This window comes from Suricata suricatta, chromosome 7 (genome assembly GCF_006229205.1).
Source record: "Suricata suricatta isolate VVHF042 chromosome 7, meerkat_22Aug2017_6uvM2_HiC, whole genome shotgun sequence".
Taxonomy (NCBI): Eukaryota; Metazoa; Chordata; class Mammalia; order Carnivora; family Herpestidae; genus Suricata; species Suricata suricatta.
In genome coordinates, this window is record NC_043706.1 from 124818396 (window position 1) to 124828614 (window position 10219).

General features: G+C 37.5%; 1 protein-coding gene across 1 annotated transcript in view; it reads left to right on the plus strand.

The window, feature by feature from the left end:
- The window catches only part of UTRN (utrophin), a 507319-nt gene that overhangs the window by 240651 nt on the left and 256449 nt on the right, over window positions 1-10219 (plus strand). Inside the window, exons 44-46 of the mRNA XM_029943246.1 lie at window positions 4790-4925; window positions 6702-6851; window positions 10166-10214. Coding sequence (XP_029799106.1) covers window positions 4790-4925; window positions 6702-6851; window positions 10166-10214 — 335 coding nt within the window. The remainder of the gene's footprint in view (window positions 1-4789; window positions 4926-6701; window positions 6852-10165; window positions 10215-10219) is intronic.

Genomic DNA, 10219 nt, shown 5'->3' on the forward strand with positions numbered 1-10219 from the left:
GGATTGGTTGTAATAGATCCTTTCTCATTCATGATTTTGTCTATCTGGGTACTCTCTCTTTTCTTTCTGAGGAGCCTGGCTAGAGGTTTATTGATTTTGTTTAGTTTGTTTATTTTTTCAAAGAACCAAAGAACTCTTGGTTTCATTGATCTGCTTGACTGTTCTTTTGGATTCTATACTGTTTATTTCTGCCCTGATCTTTATTATTTCTTTTCCTCTACTGGGTTTTGGGTGCTCTTGCTGCTTCCCTTCTAGTTCCAGTAGGTGCTCTGTTAGATTATGAATTTGCGCTTTTTCTAGCTTATTGAGATTGGCCTGGATTGCCATATACTTTCCTCTTAGGACTGCCTTTGCTGCGTCCCAGAGATTTTGGATTGTTGTATTTTCATTTTCATTGGTTTCCATATATTTTTTAATTTCCTCTCTAATTGCCTGATTAACCCAATCATCCTTTAGTAGGGTGGTTTTTAAACTCCACATTTTTGGAGGTTTTCCAGACTTTTTCCTGTGGTTCATTTCAAGTTTCATAGCATTGTGGTCTGAAAGTGTGCATGGTATGATCTCTATTTGTTTATACTTATGGAGGGCTGCTTTATGCCCCAGTATGTGATCTATTTTGGAGAATGTGCCATGTACACTTGAAAAGAAGGTGAATTTCCTCTCTTCAGGATGCAGAGTTCTAAATATATCTATCAGTTCCATCTGTTCCAATGTGTCGTTCAGGTCCATTGCTTCCTTAGTGATTTTCTGTCTGGTTGATCTATCCATTGCTGTCAGTGGAGTATTAAAGTCCCCTGCAATTAGCACATTCTTGTCAATAAGATTGTTTCTTTCTGTGATTAATTGTTTTATGTATATGGGCACTCCTGAATTTGGTTCATAGATATTTATATTTGTTAGCTCTTCCTGATGGAGAGACCCTGCAATTATTATAAAATGTCCGTTTTCATCTCTTATTCCTGCCTTTACTTTAAAGTCCAGTTTTCCTGCTATAAGTATGGCTACTCCAGCTTTTTTTTTTTGCTTCCAGTCACATGATAGATATTTCTTCATCCCTTTACTTTAAACCTGAAGCTGTCTTCCATTCAAAACTGAGTCTCTTGTAGACAGCAAATAGATGGGTTTTGTTTTTTTTTATCCATTCTGCTACCCTGTGTTGTTTGGTTGGAACATTCAGTCCATTTACATTCAGTGTTATTATTGAAAACTGTGGGTTTTGAGTCATTGTTTTCTCCCTAGAATTCATGTTTAAGTGGTGTCTCTGGCACCTTGTATTCTTTGCAACATTTCCCTCATAGTGTCCCTCTTAGGATTTCTTGTAGGGCTGGTTTGGTGGTCATGAATTTTCTCAATTTTTGTTTATTTGGGAACACTTTGATCTCTTCTATTTTGAATGACAGACTTGCTGGATAAAGGATTCTTGGCTGCATGTTTTTTCTGTTCATCACATTGAAGATTTCCTGCCATTCCTTCCTGGCCTGCCAAGTTTCATTAGATAGGTCTGTAACCACTCTGATAGGTTTCCCTTTGAATGTGAGGGCCCTTTTCTCCCTAGCTGCTTTCAGAATTCTCTCTTTATCTTTAAATTTTTCCAGTTTCACTATGATATGTCGTGCTGAAGGCTGATTCAAATTCCTTCTTATGGGGGTTCTTTGTGCCTCCTGAATTTGAATGTCTATTTCTTTTCCCAGATTTGGAAAATTCTCAGTTATAATTTGGTCTAGTATCCCTTCAGGACCTTTCTCTCTGTCTTCCTCTTCAGGGATTCCTATGATATGTATGTTGTTCCGTTTGATTGTATCATTCAGGTCTCGAATTCTCCTTTCCTCTTCCTGGATTACTTTCTCTCTCTTTTTTTCAGCCTCCTCTTTTGCTATATCTTCTAATTCCCCTATTCTTCTCTCTTCATCGTCAATCTTTGAGGTGTCTGCCTTATTTTGTTATTCACCTCATCTATAGCCTATTTTAACTCATCACCCCTATTTTCAAAGTGCCTAGTAATTGTCTCAGTTGCTTCTTTGATGCTTTTCAACCCTTGTGATTAATTTTATGAGATGTTTTTTAAACACACCTGTGTATTCCCAACCCCCAAGTTGGGGGAGGAATGAGTTTCTCATGGCTTTGTGCAGCTGTTGCCCGAGGCGCGGGCGCTGCCGGAAATGAGCTGGGAGCTCCTACAGCCTGTGTGTGTTCCCAGGCTTCCACTGCTGCCAACTCCCTGCTGAGATCGCATTGGGGTGGGGGCTGTTTTTTTCCTGTTGGCACCCAAGATTCGGGATTCGCACGGCCAATGCTGGGGGGCGAGAAGCGCCATGGAAATGAGGTGCGTGCTCCCACTCCCAAAACCGAGTTTGAAGTGAACGCCCCTGGCGCCGCTGCCACCACGGCCACTTTCTCCCCGCCGAGATGGCGCAGGGCTGGAAGCTGTTCTTTCCCTTGCACCACCTGGGTTGGGTTTTGGGCTATCCAGCAGTTATCTATGGAGTGAGTTTCTCTCTCTAAGCGTGGTTAAGCGTTCTTTATGTCTTCTCCAGAGACAGTACTCTGAGCGTGTTCAGTCTCTCTGCCTCTTCCCTTTGTCTCTTGGGCTCCATGCGCTTGCCCCATGTTGGGTGGGGGCTCCCACCTCCCCTGCCCGTCTCGGGCTAGCCCGTTTTCTAATCTCCACAGTTCGCACTCACTCACTCAGGTATCTTGGAGGTTGTCTTCTTTCTGGAGTCTGTATTTTCTCCTTCCACTCTTGCAGATGAGAGTAATGTCCTTCTCAGTTTGATAGATTGGTCAGAGGAAGTTTACAGAGCTCCCTTCCTCACCGCCATCTTGGCTCCTCCTTTGGAAACCTCTCCTCTTTCATTTGTAATTTTATCTATTTGGGTCCTTTCTATTTTTGAGAAGTCTGGTCAGGGGTTATCAATTTTGTTGTCTTTCAAAGAGCCAGCTATTAGTTTTATTGATCTATTCTACTGTTTTTGTTTTTGTTGTCGTTTCTTTATCGTTTAGTTTTGCTCTAATCTTTATTATTTTCCTTCTTCTGGCTTTAGACTTTATTTACTGTTCCATTTCTACTCCATTATGTGTAAGGTTAGGTCATGTGTTTGTGACCTTTCTTGCTGCTTGAGATAAGCCTGAATTGCAATATATTTCCCTCTTAGGACTGCCTTTCCTGCATTCTAAAGGTTTTGGACTGACCTCTTTTCATTTGCATTTCTTCTATATATTGTCTTATTTCTTCTTTAATTTCCTGGTTAACCCATTTGTTCTTTAGTGGGATGTTCTTTAACCTCCATGCCTTTTAGGGGGCTTCACATTCTTCTTGTGGTTGAATTCAAGTTTTATAGCATTGTGATCTGGAAATATGCATGGTATGATCTCCGTCTTTTTGTACTTGTTGAGGGCTGATTTGTGACCTAGTATGTGATGTGTTCCAGAGAATGTTCCATGTGTATTGAAAAGAATGTGTATTCTGCTGCTCTTTAACTTTTTTTTAAAATCCAAGGTTTCTAATAGTGTTTGAGTGTTTATAAAGTTGTTATTTAAGTTAGTTACTCTGATAAAGAGGGTAAATTACCTGTCTTGGTATTGTCAGTCTTTAACAATTAATACTATTGCTGGATTTATTTATTTATTTAAATTTTGAGGCAGTGTTCTCTTCTGATGGATACTTAAAAATGAAAACTTGTGATTGTGTAGTGATTTTCATTATTTTTTAAACATTATAACACTCTCCTTCAAATATTACTGACTCTCTGTTAAATATGCAAGTAGTTATTTAGCATTTGATTATATTTATATAGTACATCATATGTTACTTTTTTGTGATTGAAAAGAAAAAGTCATAGCCATAAAAAATGTAAAATTTTGTTAGAGATAACACAATGCAATTTATTTAAAAAATTGCATTTAACTTTTAAACTTGCAGCTAATAGCCACAACAATAAAAATAATGATACCACCAACAAGCTGTAAATAGCTTTGAAACCCTCTCTGAAAAATACATAATCTTGTTCATCATGAATTCTAGTCATATTCTCATCTTCTGACAGATGGTTTATATACTTATAAATGTTATTCTTATAACATTTTAAAGATCTAATTAAGGCAGTTCCTTTTTTATATTCATATGACTATTTGTTTCCTTATATCCCTTAAAACTTTTGCTTTGTTTTTTCTAGATCTCTTTTTATAACTTTGTGCTATATTCAAATATAATACTTATTTTAACAAGTAACCAAATTTTCATTTTTTCTTATCTGTCCTAATACTTGTAAAAATTTTCCATTCTCAGTATCTTGCTTTCTTATTCTTTCTTTCCTATGAATAGGGTAATAGTTGCCACCTAATGTGAATGCTATGTCATAAAATGATGACTTTTTATCTCATGGACGACTGAAAGAGAATTATGTGTTTTTCCTTACTTTTTGAGATAAAGACATTTTTCTTTCTTTTTTTTTAAGCTTCTATTATGTTGTACAGTGGCCTCTAGCTTTAAAAAAATATCCTTTGTATTAAACTTCCTTAGAATTTTTAATGATGAAAGAAGATAACATTTTGTTTCACTGTTTCTGAATTTAATGAAGAAAAATTTTTACTTCCGTACTATCAAGTAATCTTTGGTATTGGATAATATGCACATCACTATTGATGCTCATTTAAAAATATATGTTAAAAATTATTTTATTAGGGACATTTTTATGGGTGGTGTATTTAGTCGGGATGTCCAAAGCAAATATATAGTGTTCTGACTAATTGAATAATTTTTGTCAATGTTTTTTATAATGTACTCTTTTAGGCTAAAAGGAGAAAGTAAGCAGGTGACGGAGTACAGAAAAAGACTAGATGAGATTATCTGTTGGCTGACAAAGGCCGAGAATGCTGTGCAAAAGAGATCAACCACTGAGTTGGTAGAAAACCTGCAAGAACTAACAGTAAGTGGTTTATTTGTCTATATTTGCCAGTGCTTTTTGATGCATGAACATTTACGCTAAAAAAAAAAGAGATTGCATGCCTGAAGAAGAAAAGCGTAAGAAACTTTGTACTTTGTGGTAAATGTGGTGAACTTTAGAGGAATTTTTTAAAGAGCAGCTATAATTTTGTTCTTGCAGAGGTAAGGTTTCACTCATAGAAAAGTGATGTCATGTGATCTCAGTATGAGACCGAAGATTTTTAGGTTATTTTCAGCAGACATCTACATTTTTGAATATAATAATACTGTGAAGTATAGTTCTTTGCTGTAAGATCTAGAATATAGTTACTGATTTCTGTCTTTAAAATTGAGTTTTTCAAGAAAACTCTAAGTGACTTAGGAAGAACTCACCACAGCATACTACAGGCTTTGCATCATGACTGTATTAATCAAATGTCCTTTATTGATCCACAACTATCAAGAATTGTTTATAATTCTATATGCATAAAATATGTAAAAATACGTAAAGATGAATATATGTATAAATATATCCAAATAGCCATACTTTTTTATGTCTATATTTTTTATATATTTGTGTTAAGAATGGAAATACTTATTACAGAATAAACTCATATTTTTATTAAAAGGAAGAAATTGTTAGGGGCGCCTGGGTAGCTCAGTCAGTTGAACGTCTGACTTCAGCTTAGGTCATAATCTTGTGGTTCATAAGTTTGAGCCCTGCTCAGCTGTGCTCACAGCTGAGAGCCTGGGGCCTGCTTCATTCTGTGTCTCCTTCTCTCTCAGCCCCTCCCCCGCTCAACCTCTATCTCTGTCTTTCTTAACGATAAATAGACATTAAAAAAAAAAGATTAAAGAAAAAAGAAATTGTGCATGTTGAAGCACACATATGCATGCATCAAAGTATGCCTAAAAGGATGGCCCCTAATTGAATGAAAGATTTTGCTTAAGGAGTATGATTGAGGCATTTTGGGAAAGAAACTTTTAATATGATGAAAAATATGTGGCAAACAATTACTAACTTTTCTTCTTGTTAGACAAATATCTAGCAAGATTGTTCCTGTTTTATCTCAAAATTTCAGTAGTTTTCTTGGCACATTTGATTTTTGTACACAGTTTGTGGGCTGTCACAGAGAGTGGGACAGTGTACTAGAGCAGGTAGAGATAAGGTAGAGATGAATGCATAAAGTGTTCCTATTGTTTCTTTTTCTTTTTTCTTTTTTTTTTTGCCTTTGATTAGAAAAGACATTGTTTTCATTATCTAAGAACAGAATGTTTAACTATCAATGTAAATATGATATAATATGACCTCTCATGAGATGGGGGTAGAGGGGGGCTGAAGCACAAGTGCATGCAAATGCACACTGAAAGTTTGTGTTCATTCCTGTATCAGTTACAGTTTGTTAATATAAGTATATACGTTCAGGAGCTCCTGGTGACTCAGTTGGTTAAGTGTCTGCCTCTTAGTTTCAGCTCAGGGCATGATCTCCGGTTTATGAGTTCAAACCCTGTATCAGGCTCTGCGCTATTAGTACAGAGCCTGCTTGGGATCCTTTCTTTCTCTCCCTCTTTCTGTTTCCCCCTCCCCGCTCCCCACTCTCAAAATAACTTAAAAAAGAGTTTGTTAATATAAGTTTAGGCTTTTATAAGTTTATTTTCTAAGAAAAAAATTAGAAATCCACATTTATAAGAATATTTCCCAGAGAGACTTCTGATACAGTAGTTGGACTTTTCCTCAGTATGACAACTTTCTTAAGACAACTCTCTTCTACTCCTTTAGGACTTAACCCAGGAGATGGATGTACAAGCTGAAAAACTCAAATGGCTGAATAGAACTCAGCTGGAAATGCTTTCAGATAAAAGTCTGAGCTTACATGAAAGAGAAAAAATTTCAGAAAGCTTGAGAACTATAAATTCGACATGGAATAAGGTGTGCATTAAGAATTACTGTGGTCCCTTTTTCATGTTTATTGATTTTGTTGTCAAGGAAGTGGGATTATGTAACTGTTCTGCTTTTCAAAAGCATACACCAACATGGGCACATTTTACTAGTGCTTAGCAATATTTGTAATTACTATTGTTTTCACCTTTCGTGGACAGAAACATATATTGTCAGAGAATACTTTTTATTGTACATGAGATATTTGGTCTGAGGATTTATATGTCCTATTCTACATTAAGTAATGAATTTATTAAAATTAGGCAATAAAATACCATATAAAGTTATACATTGAAGACATTAAAATAACATCCTAACATTGGACATGACTTCTCACATGTGTAGGTTTATTTTTAATGATTTTACTCAACTCATTAATTATTTTAAATGATTTATGCATTTATTCAAATATTTACTGGGCTCCAGGTGGGATATGTGCTAGCCTAGTATGTAATAGAAATGACTAAGATAAGGTCTTTTCCCTCATGCCATTACTTTTTTTGCCATTAAAACAATTAAAAGCAGATAATGTCATAGATTCTATCTATTTTGCCCTGGTACATACCATATTAGAGTATGAGGTCCGTCTGAGACACTGAATGGATATGTCTCTGCCCCTGGTTTGGATAGATCCCATGTCAGTCAATTTGACCCTTCTTGATCCCCTTAAAATGATAGCTGTCATTGTACATCTAATGATGTAGGCGCTTATTGACCTAGATCCTCTAATTGAGAATTACTGCCTTGATGAATCACTGTTATTGGTAACTTACACATGTATATCTCTGGCCTTGACCTCTCTCTATACTCTAGACTTCATTATGTTCACTTGGCTGTTCAGTGGATATCTCAGACTAACATACAAAATGGAGCTCCTGATCTCTACCATTTCCCTGTGCTTTACCATACTTTCCCACCTTATTACTGGTAATTACTCATTAGTGTTTGGTTAAAATCTTTGGAGTCAATCTTATGCATTATATCTCAATTTTAAAAACTCCAAGGGCTCCTGGGTGGCTCATTTGGTTGAGCCTCCGACTTTGGCTCAGCTCATATCTCATGGTTTGTGGGTTCAAGCCCCACATCGGACGCTGTGCTGACATGACAGCTCAGAGCCTGGAGCCTGCTTCAGATTCTGTGTCTCCCTCTCTCTCTGCCCCTCCTCCATTCATGCTGTGTTTCTGTCTCAATAATAAATAAACATTAAAAAAATTTAAAAATATAAAATAAAAACTCCAAAGCTTGGAGTCACCATAATAAACTTCTCCTTCAAAATACGTACCCATTTGATGGATGGCTTGATGGCCGGCTAGATGGCTAAATACATGATAAAGCAAATAAAGCAAAATTCTAACAATTGTAGGTGTTGGGTGGCACACTGGGTATTCCCTTTCCATTTTTTCAACTTTTTTTTAGGTTTGAAGAATTTCATAAATTTGACTGCTTTCCACTAACCCCATTGCTACTAACTAGTTTTAAGCCACCATCATCTCTTGTCTTGCTGACTGCAATGGCCTCCTCACTGGATTTCCTACTTCCTCCTCTACTCTGCCAATCTCTTCTCAACAAAGTAGTCAAGTATTTGCTAAAATATAATTCAGATCAAGTAACTCCTCTGAGTAAAGCCCACTAATGGTTTTCCATCTCATGCGGAGTAAAGGCTGAAGTTTTTACGGTGACTTGTCAGGCCTCTCATGTTCTGACTTCCTTTTTCCCCTTTGACTTCATCTTCTCTTCTATCTCCCTTACACTCCTCTGCAGACAGGTTGGCCCTGTGTCAAACATGCCAGTACAGCTTGTGCATATTCAGTCTGGGCACCCTTATTTATTTAACACAAAGGATGTCGGTGGATATTGTGTAGAAGAGGGCACAGTGGGTAATTTGGGAGCACTGTGTTAGACAAAGCCGAAACTTCCTTTATCACAGAACTTCACATCGATTTTACTCTACTTAGGTGAATTAGGAGTGTCCAAGGTCAGACAACCCTTACTGCACAGAGAATTTTAGTAAATGTGCTTTGGGAAATACTAACCTGAGGTATTTCATTCGTTCATGTATTTATTCACTCAGTAGGTTTTACAGGACTCTTGGTTTAGGCCAGGCACCATTTTAAGAACTAGGAATACAGCAAAGAGTATGACATTGCTTCTAACCCAAAAAGTTTATTGTAGGTGAGACAAGTAGTGAAATACTTATAACGTAGAGGTATCCATGGAGACCTAAGGTAGAGCACCTACCTGGCTTTGGGAGGTAATCATGGAGGATTTGGTGGGGAAGATCATTTCCATGCTAATTTATAAAGAATAAGTAAGTATGGGTCAGATAAAGAGTGGAGGAAGGAGCATCACAGGGAGGAGAATCAGCAAAGCGGAAGGGTCTAGAGGGGACAGCGAATGAGCACAGTGCATTTGGGTCGTGGACTTAGCTCACTGCAAAGTGGAAGAGCAAGAGATGCTTGCAGAACCAGATCCTAGAAGCCTCATCATGCATCACAAGGAATTAGAGCTCCATTTTGAGAACACTTCATCACCTTGAGAGCAGTGGATGGATTTCAATCAGGAGAAAGTCACATTTTGAAAGATCACTATAGCTTCACTCTAGAGATGGATGGAATGATCCTAAGAATGGAGAGCCCGAGGATAGTATCAGGATATCAAGTAACTCCTCTTAGCAAAGACCAGTGTCCAGATCAGAATAACCAATCTGGAAAGATCAATTATTGTCATTAGAAAGGTGTGTCAGGGAAACAGGTGATGAATTCAGATTTGGACATGTCTGAATATCCAATTGACAGAATGAAGTGGACTGAAGATATTTTTTTTTTGGAGTTTTCAGCCTCTTAAAACTCCATATGATAAATGAAACCATTAGAAACCAGGACCCAGGGAGAGAAGCCAGGGTCAAGGGTAAGAAGACCAAAAAACCTACCCTATAGAGTGTCAGTATTTGATGGATGGGCAGAGGAGAAGGAGCTGGTGAAGGGTGGTTAGAAGATCAGTTGGAGAGATGGGCATGAAGTCAGGGTTGCAGAATATGAACAGCATTTCGGGGAGGGGAAGGGACAACAATTAAATTCCACAAAGGATGAGGACAGCTAAGGACTGTAGGGTACTCTTGACAGTCATTTCAGTGAAGTGGGGGCTCTGGCAAGACGGCAGTGCATGTGAGGGTGGAGACAGAAGCTCAGGCGTTGAGGGGGAAGAAAAGCAGCAGAACTATCCCTTAGAATAACACTTCCTCTTTCAAAAATATGATCATCTTTATTTATATAGTATTCTTCTCTTTGTTTGGCCTGATGCTGTAGATATGCAGAGAAGTGCCTAGCACATTGAAGGAACGCGTCCAGGAACCCAGTTCC